Source organism: Musca autumnalis, unplaced genomic scaffold (assembly GCF_047663935.1).
Source record: "Musca autumnalis isolate F117 unplaced genomic scaffold, ASM4766393v1 scaffold_5, whole genome shotgun sequence".
Classification (NCBI taxonomy): domain Eukaryota; kingdom Metazoa; phylum Arthropoda; class Insecta; order Diptera; family Muscidae; genus Musca; species Musca autumnalis.
In genome coordinates, this window is record NW_027412088.1 from 130,466,093 (window position 1) to 130,491,700 (window position 25,608).

Here is a 25,608-nt window from a genome sequence, read left to right on the forward strand (position 1 = left end):
TCGATGTAAACTGCAACTAGCAGCATTTGAACACGATTGTCGGAGAGTACGTTCCATAGTGTTATGGGAAAGATCTGTGGAGCGTACAATAAACAGTGTCCTCTCTGTTAGCCAATAGGGATGTCTGATATCTTTAAGTAATACAATGTGATGGAAATAATATGAAAGTACGTGGGACCTTGGTTGGAATTTGATTTAGAAAGATGACAGCAACGTAAAATGATAAGCCAGTAAAAGTAATTATCTACTAACTAAAAAGACAAAAAAAGATTTACTACGTCAACCTTTTTGCGATTCATGTAATAATTCGTAGCACCTGTGCTCCGTTCATAAAAAGGAAACAAGGAACTCATTCCAACTATAGTGAGTTCTTTTTCCCATTGCAAGCGTTTCAAGCCATTTCTTAGTTTGTATTAAACATAAAACACATAACACAATTACAATTTTGGCTGTGTTTGATAACCCAGCAAAATTTTATGGAAGTGGTTCCATGAGATGCCATGATTTCACTGGATCTTTTGCATTGGTTCAAATGAAGTTGTGAAAGATCCGATATTTTCATCAGCATTTGAACCCATTCGAAGGAAGTCGTGAAAGATCCGATCGTTTCATCAGCATTTGAAACAATTCAAAGGAAGTCGTGATAGACCCGATCTTTTCCTTAGCATTTGAACCCATTACATCGATCCAATAGAGATGAATTTTGTGTTTTTATTTTTACAGATGTATATATTCTTTTATTTATCTAAATATGTACGTTTAAAGCAATGTAAGATTTATTATGCTAGGAAGTCCCAATCATTGAGCTAAAAGTATAGTCGGACTGCACTCTTTGGTATTAGTCGTGTTCCTTTACGTGCCTGAGGTTACCAGTTTTTACCCGCAAAGTGTTTGCTTACTTTTAAAAGCATACAATTTATATGAGAGCAGTTCACTACTTTTACCATTTTTGCAACAATTACCATTTTTAAAAGTAAAGGAACAGACCAATTATTAAAGTTTCCTTGCCTGCTCTAGAGAACCCCGCTCAACAAGTCGATTTGTAGATCCCTACAAAACAACAAACATTTCCAAAACGTTGTAAAATAAAATTCAGGAAATAGTAATCTGCAGTTGAAGTCAATGTCGAAATCTGCACTGCACTGATGGGAAGTAAAATCCTTTTGTAAGATGAATCAAACCCTGTTGCGGAGGAAGTAAACTCTGTTGCGTGAAGACTGCGACAGCTGGGACGGCCGGAAGTCAAGTTTCTCACTTAAATTTACAACCTGTCGCTTGCCAAACACATCATTCCCGAAGTCTGGAAAATAGGCCAGCTACTGAAGCCCGAAAAGGATGCCAGCAAAGGTGAATCTTATCTTCTTCCAGCATCAGAAATAACTTTCCAGTTGACGATCAATAGCATAGGATCCGTAAACAGCACAACAACTGCGCTGAAGGCCATCTCCATCTCCATATTAGCCGAGGACTCACTCAGAGCAAGCCGTGCGATAGAACATGATAGTGACACTTGATTTAGCAAAGCCCTTTGATATTGTCAAGCACTCTCGTTGTTTGATGTCATCGAGCAGACTACGCACCGTCCAAGTTTGAAACGTTGGATAATAAATTTTAAGTGTGGATGACAGTAGTACGTAGAATTTAAGACCCGTAGAGTGAAGAAAACCTCTTCTGAATTCCAAACGCTGCAGACGGCATTGAGATCGTAACGTATGCGAATGATTGTACTATCTTGGCGTCAGGTGCCTTCCCTGACGAAATTTGTGAAAGACTGAACTCCTTTTTGTCTGATCGTACCATTTTTTCCACGCGAGGAATATGCAAATACCAGCCAATAAATCTACGGCCCCTCTGTTCACTACCTGGGCGGCCGAGTTGGGAACAATAGAGTTGAATGTCATGGTCGATGATAGCAGAATTCAGACCACAGACCCAGGCAGCCAGGGGGTCTTCATAATCTAGAAAGAGAAGTCTAACGTTAAAAGAGAGAACCTCTAGATCAACAAGCCTTTCAACCAGGTTTAAGTAGCATTCACACGAATGCAGTCGCAGATGCAGTAAACAGTTATCGTGTGAATGCGGTCCTTGGAGAACAATCACCATCTATCGCAGCTGAGAAGCGCCAGCTGTCAGGACAAACCAGAGTAGTTTTGGGTCAATACGCTCGGGATGGTGCAGCCGTCAAAATTCCTATAGGGCAAGTACTGATGACACCGTGGAAAGCATCTGCCCAGCATACAGCACAGGCCCCCACGACTCACTGCTCCTTTTCTATTGCCCGACCAATCCTGCTAAGAAACTTAAGTTTGCAGCTTTGTGGTTACAAAGCATATAAATAGCGAAATAGTCACATTCTTACGACTGATAGACCCAGAGTCAGATTAAGGAGAAAAATGAGAATAAAAACATATTAACTACTGTTACAACAACGAGAACAAACTGCAATTATAGATGTAAACTTTATGATGATAAATAAATTATAGTTATTTCATTAATTCCTTTGAATTAATAAAATAAAAAAATGAAAATCATTTTTCAATACAGCATTTTCCATTTTCCGAACAAGACGTGAAAATTACATGCCAAAAGGTTGGTGAAAATGACATGCCAAAGATTAGTGAAAATGCTATTCTTGTGAATTGGTTAAGATGGCATGCCAAAGGATTGGTATAGATGCCATGCCAAAGAATTGTTGAAGATGCCATTCCATCGAGTTAGTAAAGATGACATGCTTAGGATCTGAAAATGAATTGCATCTTTTGGGGGTCACGCTCTTGTAAAAAAATGAGTGAAGATGCTGAAAAAATGACATTCCATTCCATTTGCTCCCATTCTTGAATAGCATCTTTGGCATCGAACATTTTGCTGGGAAAAGACGAATTGTAAGATAAAAGCTAAATTCTTTGCAACCATGCTTGTACGAAGATTTCGGAAAACGGAATTAGCTATGGTAGTTCGCAGCACTGGATTTATGCATTGCTAAACGTCGTAGGTACTATTTGAGAAACAAATATTTGAAAAATCAATGGACCTAATAGCGCAGACGGAGAAACTGACTTCATTTGAACCGACGGCTGTGACATTATTAAACTTATCAAATTACAATTACACCGTCTAGTCCATGTTGTGAGAATTGATGAAGTGGTTTGAGAGACCAGTTCTATATAAAGGTGAAGTGAACGTGAATTCATATGGAGTCTGGTTGGCTGGAGTGCACGATAACTCTCGAACTTTGGATCTCGCTATATTTTGTCCAAACTCAGTTTAAGTTCGAAGATGAGCCATATCGCTCCACTCCTGCGTGTACCTCCCCCACAAAAGTTCAAATTGTTTTCGCGAAAATAGTGCGAACGATAACGCTCGAAGGGAGTAACCGATTTGGTCCAAACTTTGGACATCGCAATATTTCTTTAAGACATACACAGTTCAATATATAATATGGACTATTTCCGTCCACTTCCTAAGGTACCTAACACACAAAATTTCAAAATTTTTTCGCAGTTGTAGTTTGAATTTATTTCTCGGATAAATTTGTTGATTTTCGCAGTACCCTAGCAAAAATTTGGATCCGTTAGTCATTATGTAACCCATTACAAAGTAATGTAAAAAATAACTACTTATATTACTGCTTAGTAAGTATGAATACGGTGCCAGAGAGGGTGTGTGTCCGACTACAAATCCCTGGGTTGTGTGTTCAAATCAGATGGTGGTGCACATGTAAGAGCTTAAGCAACCCTTAATGTTCGTACGCGTGGCATAGTGAGTAGTGTGTTCGACTACAAATCAGAAGTTCGCATGATCAAAATAAAATAAGAATATAAATTGTGTTGAAATTAAAAAAATCCCACTTCAGCTGTTCTAAAAATTTAAATTTTTTTAGCTTGTTTTCAACTTCAAATGGGCTCAGAATAACTAGTTTTTCTAATAATTCAGTGTGACATGACCTTGTTAAAATCATGGGTTAGTAGCGGGCTTTGTAAGTAGTTACGACTACCAAAAAGTACTATAAAAACCAATCATTTATAAATGATTTTTTGCTGGAAGTTGTCAACGCACGTTGTCGATACTATAGTCTATACTTCCTGAGGTAATTGCGAAAATCTCTTAACAGCCCTGTGGTCACCAACCAAAATGACTGATGAACATTTGCGAATTGAATATCTGATTTCGAGTGTCTATATCGGACACAGTTTTCGGCAACAGCCCTAATAAAAGTTGAACATTTTCGCTTAAATATAGTTTAAGGGTTTTCGTGTCCTGTTTACAGCGATATTACGTTTTTTGTGGGCAAGTCCGTGCTTCGTGACATAATGGTCCAAAAGCTCTAAGCTATACGATGACCAACTGAAATGACTGGTGGGCGCGATATCTATCAAAAAGAATGGCTCTCTAATAAGATCCACTTTCAAAATGGACTATATCAATAATTTTGCGCTCCAATCTAAATCGAATTTGTTAGCAAATCGCAATTATTTACCTCAAAAGTTTCGATATTTTTTCAACAAGTTGTTAGGTCTAAAGCGACCCATACGCTATCAAATTTGCTTGTCAATATTTATGAAAATTTGAGAATGTGTGTGGGGAGTTTATGGATTGCGGAAAATCGAAATAGTTTTGTTTTATGTTTACCTGCTAAGGCGATGATGATCATGTGCTTTAATTTTGTTATTTTTTTCTTTCGAGACGAGAAAATTCATCAGAAGGTTTTTGTAAAAAAAGAATGTCAGAGAAATTGGTGAGAGTGATCATCAGGTGTATCTTGTGCGGCAATCTGCCTATACCCCTACCTTAAATTGTTCGTTCTATATATACTGAATTTATTACGAAATTGTAATTAGGGATTCAATACAATGTGTAGTGGTTTGTGGTGACAATTTCTCTGACATTCTTTTTCATTTACAAAAACCTTCTGATGAATTAGCTCGTCTCGATTGCATGTCTTTGTTTGTATAAAAGAAAATAATGTTAAATCGTAAAAGTACATTACGTTAAATTCAAAAGCCATTCACTGATTAATAATAACAATGAAATGTCCTACCTTGTTGTACTTATGTCTTTGTTTGAATTTAACGAAATTGCTCTGTTCCTTTACTTTTATAAATGGTAAAAGTGGCAACAGTAGTAAAAGTAAACCCTTTTCGAGTAAAAAGTGCTAAAACTAGAAGATTATTGCATGTATAGGAATAGAGCTAATGCAATGTGGTCAAATAACATTATGTATGTATTATGTAAGTATTTAACCCATTTTAACGATCCAATTGACAGGGAATTCTTCTTGGATAGATCCTTGAATTCATAAATTTTGTTTTTGATACTACAACTTACTAATGTTGCAGATTTTGACAGTTGTATAAAGGAAAAATTGCTGAAAAAATGTTTCAGCGACATTTAGTGAGTAAAAAGACACCCTTTTGTCCAAGGCATAGAACTGTAAAGACTGGAAAAGATGCATAACGCACAAATATTTATGAATCAAAGTATATAAACATTTTACTACAACAGGGGCATGTTAATGATAAAAAACCCCATTAAATCGCAATTCGGTTTATACAAATTGTAGGAAAGCAAAAAGTTGGACTCAGGTTTGTATTCCATATATAGAATTCCATATTCATTGAATATGAACTTGGCGGTTAAAAACGCCTGAAATGGTTAACTACTTAACAGAATGTTGTTATGATATCGTAACAACAGAGTTTAACTCCATCTATTGACAAATGTTAACAATTGAGTTTTCCGATCTTTATGTATTTAAATCTTTGCTTCTGTTGTGGGTAATGTTTCTATATATTGTTTCATAAAAAAAAATTTGTAGCATGCATTTTGTCTAGTCTTATTTGTTCCATGTTCCATTGGTATATCTCTTTCGGCAAAGCCAACTGATACTTTTTTACTGTTAATAATAATTTGGTAGGTATTGAAGGTTCTTAGGAGGGTTCCCTAATAACAACTGACATTTGAATTTTGTGTATTCCTTTTACTTTAGAGATTTTTTTAAGATTTCAATCGATTTGATCTACAAGAATTGTGCAAATTGAAGCTTCCGGCGTGTTTTTAGAGATTTCAGGTCTCTTTTAAAAGGTTTCAGTTTTTTTTAATGGTAAGGATTAGAGTTTGGGAATTCCCGACTTTTTTTCATTCCCGGGAAATCGGGAATTCCCGGGACTATGGTAAATCGAATTTGTGGGCCATAGACGTGACAGAGAGAAAGTAAACATGAAATACCTACTCCCATTATGTGTAGTCGTGTCATTTGTTATCTCTTTGGAACAATATTAAGGGTAAAATAGCAATAGAGTGAAAAAGCAATAGCAAACATCTTAAACGACTTTGTGCCAGTATCTTGAAAGAACCAATAAATCATATATAACATATAGCAGCTGTTCAAGAATATCTATATGTATGCGGTCAAAATCCAATTATTCCTGACTAATCAGCGGAGGTTATATAAAATATCTTCTTCCAACTACCATCCTAGCAAAGCTTCCTTGATATCAAAGAGTGCTGTCCGATTATATTTTTAAAGTCAACGATACTGTATGTTCCTCTTATGGTTCGAAATGCGTGTTGATAATATAACAAATCCGTTTATAACGAATTTTTACACGGCTGACCTTTTGAGTACACGGCTTCACAATGGCACCAATGATATAGAGTCGTACTTATATGAACATAGTACATACCATTGTTATTACTGATTTCCAATCCTAATATGCTCTATTTGCCACTTACACATTATACAGTGTTTTATATTGCAAACAATAATTTTGGAGAAAACAACAATTCGTATGGATCACAGCTTTTATATCTTAGCAAACTAATATTCTTCAAGAATGCCACCAATAAAAATTTTGACTAGAACAACCGTTATAAACTAAAAATTCATAATTATGTGAGGTTATACAGACTTTGAATTTCAGAAAAAAACACCAATTATATAGCAATACATACATATTTTATACGAATTATGGAGATTTTTCCAATGGGCCCGCAATTACGAATAATCAGGGCACGAATTGTCGCCATTCTACTATATTTCCAATATTAAATAACTATAAGGCAAATTCCCGTATTCCCGGGAATTTCAAAAAATTTTCCCGGGAAATCCCGTTCAAAAAATTTCGGGAATTCCCGGGAAATTCCGGGCCGGGAATTCCCGACCAGAAACTCTAGTAAGGATATTAAAAGTAAGGCTCATCAAAGTTTAAAAGATTCGACAGAACATTCTTCTTCGATTCTTGACGGGGTTGTATCCTCATTTGCAACATCATTCATGTAAAGGATTATATCCCTTTGCCACCAAAAAATAGAAAATTTTTAAATATGATTTCTAATACCCTCGTTGCATGTAAAATCTTGCCAAATATCTACAGAATATTTGCCTTGGCTTCATATATACAACACTAACTTGTAAAGTAGCATATTCTTGAATACAGGGGGTTTGCAATCGAATTTGTGTCATACATACATGCCGACACATACGTACATGTGTGAATCATTCATGGACACAAATGTTAAGTCAAATTTTAGTCACCCACACTAAGGCCCAGTAACCTTATGACTGTAATATGGCCTTTTACACAATCTTACACATATAGTCAGATGTACATTCAGAGAAGACGCATCATCCACCATAACCATTAAATAAATGTTGATATTTTTCTGTTGGTACTGTCGGTGTCCTTGTTTGGTTTGAATGTGCCTGTCTGTGTCGTTGTCTATTGTGGTTGTATTGCTTGTGATGACCATGCAGCAATTGTGAGCTGACTGTGGTTGTGTTCCATATAAACTTTGATGTGTCCATGTTGTGTCGTCCGAGTACTCGTACATTACATGAAAATATTCCTGTGAGCATTTTTTATGGCACTTGGGTGTACAGAGGGCGCCACAGAGCACCATGCCACACATTTTATGGTACATACACGCCTCGTAATGTTAACTAATACAAACATACATAAATGCTTCTTCGATCGGAACGGTCTACCAGATGGTTGGTCGGTCAGTAGGCAAGATGAACAAGTGAATGTCAGTTTCACAATAAATGGAACACCTCATGAGGGGGGTATGAACATGAGTCGGGTAAATTTGGTGTGTATATTAGAATGATCCAAAATAGTGTACATTCATTTAGTTGCATTATTTAAAATATGTTAATATATATTGCCATAGATTACACATTTTAGACAGATTAGATTTAGCACTAGAGGTAGAAATATGTATTGAAAAAATGTTGGTCGGGATGTATTACTTTTTATTCTAAAGCAATGTAGGATCGTACCCCCATTGTTTAAAAAACAACATGTTTGGTATTCGGGGTAGAGTAGAGCAAATCCCCAAAAGAAGTTTGGGTTCTTGATAAAGACATTTGGGTTACTTCTAAAATCATTGGAATTAAAATTGGATCAGATCGGTATGTTTTTTATAAACCCCGTACAAAAGGTAAAGCCGAATTAAAGTATTAAACATTTCTTCGTTGGTCCATACTTCGGCTCAGCATCCTCGAAGATCTTAGCCACATTTACAAATCGATTTGGCTTTAATCTGGCCGTTTGTGTTTTTTAAAGATAGAAAATATCCTATTATCACCTCCACTTGGAATTTCCTACCCCCTGATTTGCTGTGACACTTTATAATTGTCAATCTTATACTGAAAGTAAAACCAAAGTCTACAGTGACCGACTATTTGATACCCTCCACAACTTTGGATATATCGCTTAATATATTATCGTTATCCGATGCAAATTTGCAAATTTGATTTCAAATGCGGGTGAATCATACAAATGCAATATATTATTAGAAATTAGAATCCGTTAGCAAAGTAATTCTAATATGTTTCGTTTTTCATCTTTGACGGAGTAACATATTTATAAAACAAGCGAAAAATCGTAAAGTTCGGCCAGACCGAACTTTTTATACCCTCCACCATAAAATATTTTGAACTAAAAGGGAATTTCTGGCCACAATTTTAAGCGGCGGCATTTGATGACCACGTATTTCCCAAATGCCTAAATTAGGTCACAAAATATATCTAAAATGTCTTCAAATGGGCGGCACATTTATATGGGGGTCATATCAAAGTATGGACCTGTGTTGACAATTTTTAGTGGTGAAATGTTGTGACCATTGAAAACCTCAAATGCCAAATTACAGATAGTTCGGTCAACAAATGTAGCTTAACTCATAAAAACACTTAAAATCGGGAGGTACCGTTATATGGGGGCTATACCAAAAAGTTGAGTTATGTTGATTTTTTTGGTGTAGAAGTTTTGCGACCAAATTACCGCTATTTCGGTAAAACAATTTAGCTAAAATCCTTCAAATACCGAAAATGACAGATGGTTCGGTTAACAAATGTAGCTAAACTTCTCCAAATACCGAAAGTGTAGAGTACCGTTATATGGGGGCTATACCAAAACATGGACCTATGTTGAAAAAATTTGGTGTAGAAGTTTTGCGAACACTAGAAACCTCAAATGTCAAATTACAGATGGTTCGGTTAACAAATTTAGCTAACCTCCTCAAAACCCCTAAAATCGAGGGATATCGTTGCTATAACAACACATGGACTTTTGTTCACAATTTTGAATGGAGATATTTTGTAACCACTGGGAAACTCAAATGCCAAATTACACGAAACACCCTACATCTGTTCAATTTTGATGAAATTTGGAATGTGTGACGGAATTTGGTCCAGTAATAAATGTACTATATTATGACAAAATCACACTAGGAAAACGAAAATGGGACATTACGAGGAACCAGTTTTTCTAAATAAGACAATAAATATCTCTTTTACAGTTAAATATCTAGAAGTAATTCTGGATAGGAAACTTAAATGGAAAGACAATATACAAGAAAGGGCCAACAAGGCCCAAATATGTAGGTCAACCTGCAGAAGGACGATAGGCTCAAAATGGGGGTTCAATCCTAGAATGATACACTGGCTATACATAAGCGTAATTAGACCAATTCTAACGTACGCGTCTGTGGTATGGTGGACAGCCATGGACAAAAAATGCAATGTGGAAATATTGCAAAAGGCCCAAAGAACATGCTGCCTAAGCATTAGCGGAGCAATGAGGACCACACCGACTAGGGCTTTAGAAACAATTTTGTTTGTACACCCAATAGATATTCAGGTAAGGTATGAGGCAGCCATCGCAGCTGCAAGGCTAAAGTCGATGAGCGAGTGGATCGAAAAGAGCCACCAAACATACCACCAAAACATATTAAAGGTCACAACGGGTGAATCTATAAATCAGGTAGTATCGGACCGTATACCTGAAACTAGTGTGAAGTGTCAATACCTGACAGAGACATGTGGATCGGGGGAGCTCTAGCACAGATTCCCGCTGAAAGCTGTGGGTTTACGGATGGGGCTGTGCTATGGGGGAGAACCGGACTGGGTCTTTATATAATGGAACCGGAAACGGAAATCTCCCTCCGTCTGTCGGATCATAACACGATCCTGCAGGCGGAACTCCGGGCGATAACAGAGTGTCTGCTTTGGTTTGATACTCACACAAGGCCTACCACTGTAAATATCCTTACGGATAGCAAAGCAGCCATTAGAGCTATATCAACTAAGACAGTGAAATCTAGAACTGTCTTGGAATGTATTAAATCTATAAATAATTACTCCCAACACGGTAAGGTAAACATTATATGGGTACCAGGGCATACCGGGATTAGGGGTAATGAAATAGCAAACTCCTTGGCAAAACAAGCCAAGGAGCAGCCCATGGTAAGTCTAGAAAACGCTAAGCCGTTTAAAGCTACGCGACTAGAACTAAAGACATGGGCAAAAAATGCACATATATCCCTCTAGAGTAGTGAAGAGAAGGGAAAAAACACAAAAATCCTATGGGGAAACCCAGACGAGGACAAAACAAAAGAATTACTTTTACTAAGTAAAAAAGATATTAGTAGACTGACAGGAATCCTTATAGGTCACCTAGGTCTAAAAGCGCACCTGCACAAAATAGGTTGTGCAGAAAACAGTGAATGCAGAGCATGCGGAGAGGACGACGAAACGTTGGAACATTACCTCTGTCATTGTCAAGCCTTCACAAATCTGAGAACCCAGTTACTAGGGAATGACATTATACCAGGACTCGACCAAATTAGGACAATCGAGTTCAAAAAGATCAGAGACTATGTAAATAGGACAGAGATCCTCGACTAAGTCAAAAAAAGATAATCTTCCATAACCCAAAATTAGAGCGGACAACAGGCCTACTTATGGCTTAAGTGTATGTCCACATGGGCATGTGGTGATCTAGTATCACCTCTCTTTTCAACCGAACCTGACCTAACTAACCATGACAAAATCAGTTCAGATTTATTTATATCTCCCGCATATATTTTACACATTCATAGTGGTGTAGGGTATGATATAGTCGGCCCCGTCCGACTTTGATCCTTTCCTTACTGGTTTTCAAATTTTACTTGCAAAAGTTCATATTTGGTCTGTTGGCGAGATTTATCATGCGCTCCTGCCAGACAGACATACGGACATGGCTAAATCGACAAAAATTGTCTAAAACGGATTTCGTCCAAACATACACTTTGCATAAAGATTGAGGGTATAATTAATTTTTAATGGTAGTGGAGTAGGTTGTCACCTGGGCGGCCCCATTTGACTGTAGCATTTTTTATATTCGGCCAGCAGTGAAAATTATCAACGCTAAATTCGTCATATGAATTTACCCCAGCATTGTATTACTCGTTACTCCTGACAAGAATCGAGTAAATGAAATTCTTCATCCATTCACAGCTGTTTCTGGTTAGCTTTTGACACTTGCCAGCGTTTCAATGCCATCGCTTACTACTGCTGCTGCTGTTCGTATGAGAACATATAGCTATTTGGTTTATTCTCCCTTCGGTCTCTAGGGTGTTGTATAATGTTCTGAAGGGAAATGAGTCTGTGTGATAAGTTTTGGGGATCCGAAAATTGTCTTTTTTACTTCGAAATCCCACAGAGTATCTAAAGTTATATGAATATTTTCCTACATTCCATGTGTATGTGAAAACTGATATGTTTTTACATATATGTATGTGTGTGTGAATGTTTGATTCCCAGTGTGTATGTGTATTGGCGTGTGGATGTATTTGTGTGAATGAGTTAAGCGTAATGTGCAGCATAATGTTGGTAGACGCTTGAACATGTATAAGAAGTGGGTCAAGTAAAGGGAAAATTATTGTGAAAGAAGATCAAAATGTTGTTAAATTTGAACACTGTTTTGTTGCACCAAATTTTATAAAACAATATATTGGTTTTTGCTTTGAAGTAGGATACATTAAACACACGATTGCAATGAGTATGAAAAAAAAATTTATTAGCTCACAAGATCTTTCGATTGTGGGGTTTCTGCTTAAATACGTATTTCGCCAGTTTTGTTTCTATATCCAATTCGAATCCGGTAAGGCAAGTGTCATAATTGGTTGATTGGTTGATTTTTCCACCTTTGTGCTATGGCGTCATCTAATTGGATATCATATGTCACACTATGGACTAGTGTGGTCTACGAATTAATTGCTATTTAAACCCCTGTTTTTCAAAAATGGACAAGCGGAGAATTCTTTATCACCATATTCGAACCGCGTCTCTAACCACTATCCGGCGTATCTAAACCACGTGTGAACCATGCCTTCAAATAGAGTTTCTCTCTCCACTCACACAATTAAAGTGCATGCAACAAAAACAGACTGCCGATACCTGCTCTAAACCTGCGATGCCCAACATATTTTCCTATTGCATACTTTAGGGGTTTGAGTTAGTTGTGTTTTGTGCGGTGGGGAGAAACGTGCATTGATAGCCTGATGGCGCTCCCTTGAGCATCGATGCTCTAAACTCAGCATAACACCACATAGAGGGAATATTTTCTGAAGAAATTCGTCCATCGCCGAAAATGTTGTATAGTATTCCAGTCGGAGTTTCGAATTCACGACCTTCTTTATGCAAGGCGGGCATGTTCACGACTGCACCAGGGCGATTTCATCGAATTCGGTGCACGGAGTCTTTTAATACAAGTATCAGAATAATAATAATAATTTCCAATATGAAAAAGTACTTCTCTCCTTTGTGAGCGAAGTTCTTACACTACACACACACTCGCTGGCGTATGTAAGATTGTTTGGTGTCCTTTGGGAATAACATTGGTGTGAATAAAAAATTACACATTGGCATACAAGCAGCAGACATTTCAAGTCACGTGTTGTGTATGTGTTTTCCAACATTAATACAGTGATTTGAAAATATGTAATCGCATATATTTATATTCTTAAAATTTTAAGTTAAATACCAATTGAGTATTTTGTTATTATAAAGCGCCAAAATAGTGATCCAGCCGAGAAAATATCTATCGATGCCAAATAGGGTCCTTTAAATATTATACTTTTTTAATTTCTCGATTCAGAAATGATTGCATGCTGGTGAAGAAGTAACAGTACCTTGAGTTGAAATAATAATTCAAATTAAAGATTATTATTCTGAATATTGTACATTGTAAAAATGCATACAGAGAAGTGCATCAATGTCATATGTACATAAATAGATAACATCCGTTATTCAATGTTCGAAAACATAAGATTCCAATTTTGGATGCAGTGTATATGAAAAGAACACTCACACACATACATATGTATATGAACAATGGAATTTTACTTAAGATCTTGAATTCGCAAAGGAACTATGGGGACAGAGGACTTAATACAGTTAACATACAGCATATGTATGTAGTTAAACAGTTCTGAATATGAACGAATGGTGAGTGAATATTGGGTTCACTCGAAGTAATCTGTAGCAACAATGAACAGCTAGCTGGCGGAAGGCAATGTTCATATGTACGTACTTCATCTTTATCAAGGGAATGGCGGAAGGTGTGAATGTGGCTGTTTCGCTGCTTATGCAGTGTCTTCAAGAAAATATGTATATTCTGCCACACAAACAAGCTCTCAATCCTTATGGTGTGGTGTGTGAGTGTATGTGTAAATATTATTATTACTCTTGTGGTTGGCTGGCATTTTAACAGGCTCTGTTATTGCTACGGCTCCTGCTGGTGCTGCTTGTGTCAATGGTGTTGTTCGGCAGTCATTGGAGTTGCTCATTTTTCCATTATTAATCCTTTGGGCATTGAACATGAGACAAAAGTAAAGTTTATCATATTTTGCGTATGTGACACCTTTTTGACGTGTTACAACAACAACATGAACATCAGTATTTGTTGTAAAAGCAAAAGCAAAGAGCCCTACAGTGGCCTTCATGCTTCTTACATGAAGACATACACAGAGAGACAACAACAAACCCTTTCTATATGCCAAAGTAGAACAACAATAACAACAACAACTGTACCGAGAACAAATAAAGTTTTAACATTTATTGAAATCCCACTGGAAATAGGTTCATTCACTTTTTATTATTTTAGAATATTTTATAGTTCATTGAACATAAAATTAACAAATACACACACATGTGCTTGTATATTTCGCACCCATATTTTCAAATATTGTGAAATTGGTATTTTGTTGCTGTTCAATTCTCTGGAGCAACAAAAACAAGAAGACAACGCAACACAAAATAGAAGAAAACACCAGTGACTGGAGCAGGATTAAAGTATAGGAATTTAAGTACGGTTATTCCCATTGGATGTCGTTGTCAACAGAGCTGCGAATCGAATTAAAAGTATTGCAAACATACAGTAAGTAAACCACTCACTCACTCAGCCAGCCAGTCTGCCTACATCAATACTATGCAACTGGGAATCAACAGCAAAGCTCACAGGACATCCACACCAAGAACAGTTCGTGGCTATTCGTCTCTTGGTCACCTTACACCCACACAACCTAAGTGTATGCAACGTTAAAATGCATTGCAATTTACATACATGTGCCTTTGCTTTCAAATATGTACGAGTACGTATGTAGATTGTGGGCATAGATTCATTGTTGGATACGTTTGTATGTATGTACAAAACCAAATGACTTCTGGGACACCTTAAACTAAAGAATATTACTGTCGTCTGTGGTACACCCTCTCATCATGGGCTTTCATTGACAATTGTGTATTGGTAAGTCTGTTATTAAATTCAATGTGGCCACCTTTGCGTAATGACCAATGAACAGTGCAACATTTATGGTACGGCACACGAACAGATGGCGTTTTAATTGCATTTTGCAAATCTAACTGCAAGTGGAAAAATTCGCTCGTAACATTGTTAATACCAATGTGATAAATTTCCTTAATACGCCGTGGCTGAAAAATTCAAAAGTTTTCTTTAATAAGCATTAAATCTGCCGGTATCATTAAAATTCGACCATGTTATTAAAAAGCACAGTGGTCTCCAATAATTAAGTTTTTGGTTCAAAAGTATATACGTACTTGCATATAACATATTTGCTAAATAGTAGTTGTTTGTTGTTGTAGCAGGTATAAAATGTACATATATTAAGAGAAGACCTAATGGTCAAAATTGCCTTTTATTTAAAGACTAAATGGTCATTCAAGAGAGGCATTATTTGTTATCTATTAGAAGAACAATCGGTCTTAAGAAGTCTTCAATCTAGAGAAAACGTGAACTTTTTCAGTCTATAGAAGACCTCAAAACGTTTTCCGTCTATAAAATACATCAAGTGACATTCTATCCATAGAAAGCTTCAAGAGGTCTTCTGTCTATAGGTATTAACTTAAGGGAGAACGTTTAAGAACACCTTACGGTGTTTTATCTCTATAGAAGACATTAAAAGGCATTCTGTCTATAAAAAACTCAAAGGGTCTTTTGCCCATAGAATACCTCAAGGGGTCTTCTGTCTACAGAGGACCTTAAAGGAGCTTCTGTCTATAGAATAAATCAATAGCTCTTCTATCCAAAGAAGATCTCAAGAGGTCTTCTTCCCAAGGGGGATCTTAAGACATCTTCTGTCTATAAAAGACTTCAGAAGGTCTTCTGCCTATAGAAGTGGTCTTCTTTGTATAGGTATTCAGTTGAGGTAGGACTTCGAGAAGTCTTCCACACCAAAGACCTCTAAAAGTCTTAGGTCTATATAAGATTTCAAGATTTGTACACAGGAGATCTCATGAAGTCTCTTGTCCATGGAGCATCTTAAGAAATCTTCTCAAGAGATTTCTGTTGCAAGACGGTTTTCAGCTTATAGAAGATTTCAAGAGGTCTTCTGTTTATAGAATACCTCACGGAGTATATAGAAGTATTCTGTTTCTAAAAGAAATAAAGAGGTCTTCGGGTTACATATGACATCAAGAAACCCCTTAAGATGCCTTATGTCTGTAGAAGACCACTAGAGGTCTTCTGTCTGTGGAAGCTCTCAAGAGTCTTCTTTTTGTAGAAGACCTCACTAGATCTTCTGTTTGTAAAAGACCTCAAGAGCTCTTCTGTTTATAGAAAAAGCTAAAAAGGCCAATTGTCTGTCACCAGATCAAATCTCGAGATCAAGACAAAAAGACACCAAACCTTACGGGGTTTCCTGTCTATGAAACACCTTATGTGGCATTCTGTCTATAGAAGACCTCAAAAGGTCTTCTGCCCATAGAAGACAAGAAAAGGTCTTCTGCCTATAGAAGACATGAAAAGGTCTTCAGTCTAAAGAAGACCTTAAGGGGTATTGTGCCTATAGATGACCTCAAAAGGTCTTCTGCCTATAGATGAACTCAAGAGATCTTCTGTCTATAGAAGACCTCAAGGGGTCTTATTTCAATAGAATACCACAAGAGGTTTTCCGTCTATAGAAGACCACAAGAGGTTTTATGTCTACTGAAGTCCATAAGAGGTCTTCTGTCTATAGAAGTCCTCAAAACGTCTTGTGTCTTCAGAAGGTCTTCTGAGTACAGAATACCTTCTATCTATAGATGACCTGAAGATATCTCCTGTCTGTAGATGACCTCAAGAGGCCAAAACTAATCCTATTTCAACACCCAATTTAAGTATACTTAGATGCGAACCTAGTGACAAAATGTGGCCTATTATAAAGCATATAATTTTTAAAGAAAATATTCGTTTGTGAGAGAAAGGGCTTCCATTGTCATAAACAAGAAATGCAAGGTGACAAAACAACATACTTCAGTTTCGTGGATTTCATGGGTTTTATACTAAATTCAAAAATGGCTTTCGCGGCATCAAATTCTTCATAGTGGACACATAAAACTATACAATAAAGTGGCAAAGAATGTACAATTTCCTATGTCTTCCGTTGCTATCTACACTTACATACATACCTACATATGTGCAGCACATGAATGCACTTTTAGGAGTATGCCTTGTTCATTCATTGGGTTTCATTGGGTGTATACATGGGCGAATGAAAGAACAAAACGCAGTGGCACATAGTCATCATCGCTCATACGTGCGTATGCATATATGTATGTATGTGCGCTTCAAAACAGTCAAATGGCAAAAATGCCAATGCCGTTTGTAGTTACGCCATCATCATTAGCTGGAATGAAAACATCAACAACGGCTGGCATTCATTGCAAAAACGTACTGTACGTACATATGTATATATGAATGTATGTCGCTACAATGTTCGCCGAGGTAGCATTCAAATTGTTCGATAAAAGTATTCCCCAGTTGTTGCAGCTTATTTGAATGAATACGAATGGCATTCAACATGTGTGTGACTGTATAGTTGTGGGTACAACGTGCATGTTGAATCAACGTTTTATGACGACGTCGAAGCTCATAATGGAAGTTCCAAAAGTTAGAGGCGTTTTCACGAGTACCATAGAATTAACAAAGATACCAAAGATCTACTACTGGACAGGCATGATGCTCATCATCACATAAAGTTCTTTAGTGTTACTTATCGGTATGATAGAATATGTTCGTAGAATTTTTTAGCATACATAATAGACTGGGTAGAAAAAATATTGTGAATACTTCTAATATAATACGTAGACAGAAACGTAATAAAGGGGTAGCACAAGATCAATCATAGCGAGTTGTGCATGTCTTAACTCCAATACATTGTCGCTTCTATCATGTTTGTTGTTAAATATTTATTTTTGTCACAATTTTCATTGAAGCATACACTGTATGTATACTAGGACGACATAATTTTCTTTTTGGAAACTTATACATATATGAAATTTTATGACAATCGGTAAACGTTAACCAGGCGATATTTGCTTCCATACTCAGTAAAAAATCGTTACCAAATAATGGGTTTTTATAGTATTTTTTGGTAGTTGTATCTACTTACAAAACACTCTACTAACTGATTATTTTAAAGAGGACATGTCACACTGAGTAACTGTTTATTCTATAACCACTAGAATAACTAACTATTCTATGGCTAGAAGTTGAAAAATAAGCTAAAAACATAAGTTCTATTTTTAGAACAGTTGAGGTGGAATTTGTTTCAATTTCAACACATTTCATATTTTAATTTTATTTTATTCTCCGCTGGGTGTGATCATGCGAGCGTACGAACATAAGGGTTATTTAAAGGTTTACATGTGCACCACCCAGCAAAAAAGTCCTCCCAAAATTATGAGTTTTGTAAGGGATAGTGCAATGGTATGCACGCTCGCCTTCCACGCAGAAGGTGGGTGGTTCGATTCCCCGGCCTGGCAACATCAAACATTTTTCAACGGTGGCAAAATACCCCTCAGTAATGTTGGCGGTATTTCCTGAGTATTTCAGCCTTGAAAAACTTCTCCACAAGTGGTGTCTTAAGACACGCCGTTCGGACTCGGCGATAAACTGTATGTCCCATATCATTGAGCTAATATGAATCGGGGTGCACTCATTGATATGAGAGAAGTCTCCCTTGTCCCGTATGGGATGTCGTGGAACAATGTTTTTTTTAACTACTCACAAACCTTCTTTCTTCCCCATTATTTTTACAAGGGCATGTCGCACTCAGTTTCTAGTTATTTTATGACCACTATAATAACTAGTTATTCTGTGGTCACTAGAAGTTGAAAAGTAAGGTGAACAAATTCTATTTTTAGAACAATTGATGTAGAGAATTTGTTTGTAATTTCATCACACTTCTTACTTTTATTTTACTTTATTTTATTTCGCTGTCTGCCTGAGTTGAACCCACGAACCCTCTGATTTCTAGCCGAAGACACTACACACTGTGCCACGCACACGAATATTAAGGGTTGCTTAAGAACTTAAATGTGCAGTGCACATGTGCACCACGAACTGTTATTTTTTAATTAACAAAAACTCGCGTTATATACCATTTATTGCTAAATGTAACAGCCACACTTAGTTAAATCTTCTTGGTTTAAATTTAAAGAATTTCATAAAATAATATCGTAACCCAACTCAATATATCGCGTATTTCCTACTATAGAAGCTCTTGGCGTTACATAGCATTCACAAATTCGCAAAAGTTGTCAGCATAATTAGACTTTGAACACATCAATGTTGCCGTTTTTGTTGTTCCGTATGTTTGGTTGGCGGATATCTGACTAGAATGTAGAACCCTTCAGGCAGACTTACTTAACATTCCATCATCAAAAAGTTACCCATACATACAGAGTCATACGTAGATGACATGGATGGTTTGATTAGTGCAAGGACTTTCAATTTGTTCGACGAATGAAAACGCAAAAACATACACGCACGTAGATGGAGGGAGGCGTGTTGGCAGTGTTCGTGGGGAATTCTTGTTTCGCGGTTTTATTTGATGACTTTAAAAATACGCGTTACGTATACGACATGCATGGCAAATATCGTCTTGCCCCTTCACACCCTCGGCACATGTCCTAGACGTAGCGGTCGAGAAGTGTGGAGTATGCAATTGATGAACGCTGCTTCAAATTGGTTGGTGCAGAGCAGAGATAAATGGTTTTTGGTCTTTTTGTTATTAGAACTCGTAAACGAATTGACTTCATTTACACGATTTTCATTTGCGTCTAAATTACCAGATGACTGAATGACTGACTGACTTAGCATTGATGGCTTCAGAATCCCATGGGTATTACTAAAACCTACGTGCGTTTGATGAGTCGCCATAGTAAGACTTGTGTAGTTATGTGCGTGTGTGTGTGTTAATATACATATATATGTGTGCAGTATAGTTTGTCAATAGTTTAGTTTTGTTCGTTACAACTCAAGCTAAGTTAGCAGAATGTGCGATGAGCGTAATAAACACAAACATATGCATGGGTATAACGCAAACACATACACACACAAACACACACACTACGCTACCACACTCTTATGCATTGGAGTGTTGTTATGTTACGTTTCATGTGTCATAAAAACTTTTGCAAATCTCTGAGGTGGCATTGTACAGTGGCATGCCACTTACTCACACATACAACTCGTTAAGTGCTTAAGTTGGCTGTTGATGTTGTCGCTTTGTCTTTGCCTTTTGCCATTTAACATTCACACATCAAAAATGCTCTTTTCTTCAGCAATTTGCCAGTTTATTGTGTAAAAAGAGAAATAATATTTATTCTCGCCGTTGTTCTCTTTGCAATGTAAATCCGTGAAGTAGTGTCAAGTGCTTGTCAGTGAAAAACGTTCGAATTTTACAAAGAATGGTATTAACAATGCGAACAATTATTGATTGAAAAAAGGTAAACACATGTTCGCAATAACTTTTCTCGAATAATTTTTCCAAAATTAAAGGTCAAATGTCAATCTAATAAGATTTTTAAACATGGACTCTATTGAACCATGTTTGAGTTCGCCTGAATATGTGCATCTCCCCTTATACGACTATGTACTAGAGATGTATAGTTCACGAACGAAATAGTTCAATTGAACGAATCATTGAAAAAAGCGTATGAACTAGATTAGTCGATTTAGTTCAGTAGATCACTGAGCACCGACCGAAAGATAAAAGAGCTATCTACGAAGGAACGATTAAAGAAAGAACGATTCCATCTAGTTCAGTACGTCACGTTGACTGAGTTATAGAGTTGTTAAATCTAGTTCGTTTGTACGACATAGTTCACTATATACTTCAGTGGGCACCGGTCGTTTGTGTGAACGAACTGCGAATATTATATTATCTCTTTGTTTTCATAAAATAACTCATACGCAAACGAACTACACGGTGCTCTTGAATCAACTTTAAATGAAAGGAGCTTACACCTGGGAAGTTTTTGCGGATTCTGCCATAGATGAGAAAAATCAAAAACAAATAAAAAAATCGACGGATCCCTTTTTAAATAAATATCGGTCAAAGTTCACACTTTTACTGTTTTTTTTTTTAGGATTTCACTAGTTTGCTTGGAAACCGCAAGTCCTATCGAAATGGGATTAGAGAAATTTTTGTTAGGTTTTCACGATTTGCTTGAAAACGGTAAGTCTTATCGAAATAGGACTAGAGAAAATCTTATAGTTGTGAAAATTGTCTACAAGATGCAATTTTTGAGATATATAAGTTTAAGTTGGGAGATTGCAGGCATGACATTGTTTTATAAGGAGACTATACAGTCAGTGAATTGTCCCAATTTGAACTTCTATATCTCAAAAATGGTAAAACCTACGGAAATATCATAACGGGCAATCTTGTAGAGAATTTTCACTGCTACAACATTTTTTTAAATGTGAACTTTTTAAAAATTTGAACTTTGACCGCGATTTATTTAAAAAGCGCTCCCGCGATATTTTTGTTTTGTGATTTTTCTCATCTATGAACATAGTAGTTTCAGAATCCGTAAGCTCTTTTCATTTAAAGTTGGTTCAAGAGCACCGTGACTATGGTACTGAACTAGTTCACTAGATTTAAAAACTCTACCGAGGTAACTGATGCCTTTGTAAATGTAATGAGTTTTGTAGTTTACACACACGTGCACATAATATTATTCCGTTGTTTGTTCCTTTTTGCTTTATGTATACATGTGTGTGCGTGAACGATTCAGGACTGATGAACGAAGAGCGAAAAGACAACTGACCGGTAGACCTTATCAACGAACGATTGAACTACTGAACTAAAAGACCGACCTAGTTCACTTAAAAGAGCCTTTAGATCGGCTCTTTTAAAGAGCCAAAAAGTACAACTCCACTATGTACATTAGGGTTATGACTTTTTTACAACCTCGTATCCCTGTATAATATTTTGATGAGTTTTTACCTAAGATTAGATAAAATCATAATTATAAAGTCATTCGATGAAAGCGAAGTTCACGCACAAAGTCGTTTGATTTTTTTTCTATGTGAGCTTTTTTGACAAACTTTTAAAGTCACTATTAGCAGATATATAACTGAAAATAACGTTGGAGCGACACGGCATAACCAAAATGGCATAAACTTCTGTTTCTAACTAAATGTATCATCATATCATTGCACACATACATAAATATTATTTTATATCATTTTCAATATTTAAATGGAATAAAAGTTATTACATATATTCATTAATAGGCAAAAGTACATTCATTCCCTCTACAGGAAATCGTATTTGAGAAAAAGGCCAAAACGTCATACCCCAATGTACATGTGTGAATGGATCATATAGGACGAACTTTTAGAAAATGTTTCCATCTACAACATTTACGAAAAATTACATTTAAAAAAAATTCCGAAAACCTAAAATACCCTTTAAATCACAGTTTATACAGTTGGACACTAAGCCCAGCTGATTGTTATTTTTTCTGTCAAAAACATTATTGTGATTTAAAATAGAAAGAAACTTGAATCACAATAATGCATAATCTATTATGTTTGTTGTCAAAAGTTGTTAACAGAACTCTGAATGGCCGACCTTCTATAGGCCTTGCTTTAAATTTTACATTTGATCACGAATAACATTTTTTCACATATGGGATCAATGGGGACTAATGGCAAATCCTAGCTCTTCGCAAAAATTCAGCTTTGTGGGAATTTTTACTATTTCAGTGTCTATTTTAACTGATATGGAAAACGCAACAATAACAACACACTGTTGAAAGTTAACAAATGCGAACTTAAAACATATGATGCAATTATGGTCCATAGTGCGGGAAAACTGACCTCCAAAATCATGTTAAAATAACAGCTGTTCAGGTTGTCATTTAAGAGCAGCATTCACGAATTTACTCTTTATATCTCCTTCTTTCGAACATGCGCTTCCTTTTCTGTTCTCTTTTAGAATATCCAATGCAGTTTTTTTTACTCACAAAAGCCTTGTGTTTGGCAAATACCATTCTCTTCATGACCCTCCGCTTACTTCTCCCCTGAATCTTGTTGTTGTCCACCATCAATTGTTGTTGTTCAACTGTTTATGGCTGGTGGTTGTATGTAACACTGAATGGTTGGCACTGGCACTACTGTGGGGGAATTATGGTACCCATGGGATTTGACTAATCAAAATTCCTTACACCTGGGACAAGCCGCAGCTATGTCGAACATTATGGTATACTCAATGTACTCTACATAAAGTAATGCATGTACTGGTAGTTGGAGGCTGAAGTTGACGGTGTTGACTCGTATGACACTCACATTCCCACACAGTAGTAGCCATGGGCTTCTTGTTGTAGATTTCTTGGCTGGGTGGAAGCTTAAACGAAACATATTGATTTTCTTCCGATGGACTCCTTGCTTCATGGCCCTTGGCCCACACTTGTGGCATCATCTTCGGTGGCACCGCTGTGTATGACTGACTGGGTAGAAGTAGAAGATTTTTAAACTTTGTTGTGGCATTCCTTGGTGTCTAGAAGAGTGTTTGTTGCCAGCAGTCAGGTTCGTGTGATGTGTGTTTGCAGTTTTGTTTTGTTTTGAAAAATTTTGGGGCATACTCGTATTTTGTGCGCCATCAGGTTGGAATTTGGGTTGTGTTAGATTTGCTGGGTTAACACTTTCTCAACTTTTTGTGGATATGCGATTGAATGGGCGAGCAAAGCAAAGGTATGCATGTGTTTGAGTGTAAGTGGTTGTGAAATGTTTTCCATAAAATAATTCGCTTTTGGGAATTTGGAACGTTAATGCATTTTTAGTTGAATGTAATTATTTGATTATTTCTATGGTTGCCTTTGCCGTATGAATGGCAACAAGGAGTACATATTTGCGGTTTAATATACATACGTGTTTATGATCTCAATGTTTTCATCCGGGTATTTGGTTTCTTTGCATATTTCTTCTTTTAGGTCATAGCATGGATAATCACACGACTAGCACTACAATAAACAATGATAAGTCGAGGAGGAAAATTGAGGATGAAGGTGAAAAAAGTGTTGAAAGGGAGTGTAGTTTAGCAAAGGATCAGCAACAAGAGAAAGGCGATAAAGAATATATCGAAGAAGATAACGAGGATGATGACGATATAAATGAGTCGGAAGATTTGGAAGACGATTACATGGATGAGGATTTACTGAGTCTTGACAGTTACTATTCCGGTAAGTTGCGATGATTTTTACTAATGCTTTGCATTCTGTTGTACATGGGATAAATTTCAACATTGTGAAAAAATACGAATATAGGCGATTGTTATATTAACCATTAAGGGAACAAATACATCGCTGAGTTTCATATTATAATGACTGACGGGTGTTGGGCATATGAAATAAATAAATGCAATTGGGCAATATAGTTATACTAAAGCTATATCCATCTTGTTATGAAATATCGTTACAAAAAATATGTAACGTTTCTCATATATTTACAATATGTAATATATTTATATAAATACATATATATTAAGAAAAATAAAATAAATAATAAGTTTCCTAAAAATAGCCAAAAGTGAACTAATTTTTTGTCCTAGTCTATGCTTCCAAATTAAATAAATAAGCTTCGGGATGTCATATTCCTCTTGTATTTTCCCATTCATCATTAAAGTATCATATTCGATTGTTACTACTTTTCCAAATTTGCATACCCTCCTCATCGAAATATTCGTCGGAGACCCATAAAGCGGATATGTTATCGGTCAGCATAAAATTCTAAGTCGATATAACGAAGTCCGTCTTTCCGTCCGTCCGTCTGTCTGTTGAAATCATGATACAGCTCGCAATAGTTAACATAGAACAAAAGTTTCTATTACAAGGATGTTCCAGAAAGTTGTTTATTGAAATCTTAGGTAGATTTCTGTAGTCTTACTTTTTGAGCGCTTCGGCATCTATGGACCAGAATCGAAGAAAAAAGTATGAAAATCGAATATTTTCAAAAGTTCTTTGCTTTTCTTTACATTTAAGAAACGTTCATATATATTTCGCATGTTTCAAAAATTTCTTTTTCTTTCTTCGCTAAAATATTGTGGCTGATGGTTTTCTTAAATTTTGAACGGTTTAGTGTCTATGGAGCAGAAACAGAGAAAGTAAAATAAAAATCGTCGTTGGTTTGCTATTTTGGCCATTAAGAATAGCTTCAATCGTGTTCCTACGTTTTAGAATGCTGTTTATTGAGATCTAAGGTACATTTCTGTAGTTGGTTGTTTGCTTCAATCAAGATCGGTTTGATATCTGTAGACTAAACATTATGAGGGAAATTTTACAATGACGATTTTATATTGAAAATGAGGTTGAGGTAAGACGAGAGCTAAACTTTGCTTGCACGAGTAAACCAAAATTCTTAGCGGTTTAGAAGATATGAACCTGTCAAAATTATTCCTTTTGACTTCGGCCTTTGGGGCCCATAAACGCCGTTCTGATGTTAGAATATGGTTAATAAACCATGACTCAAAAAATGGTACACAGTGTTTCCGAACTTT

The 25,608-nt window shown here is 36.4% G+C and overlaps 1 protein-coding gene across 1 annotated transcript in view; it reads left to right on the forward strand.

Moving 5' to 3' along the window:
• The window catches only part of L (zinc finger protein Lobe), a 125,810-nt gene that overhangs the window by 20,463 nt on the left and 79,739 nt on the right, over positions 1–25,608 (forward strand). Inside the window, exon 3 of the mRNA XM_073991347.1 lies at positions 24,047–24,295. Within this exon, the coding sequence (XP_073847448.1) occupies positions 24,047–24,295 (249 nt within the window). The remainder of the gene's footprint in view (positions 1–24,046; positions 24,296–25,608) is intronic.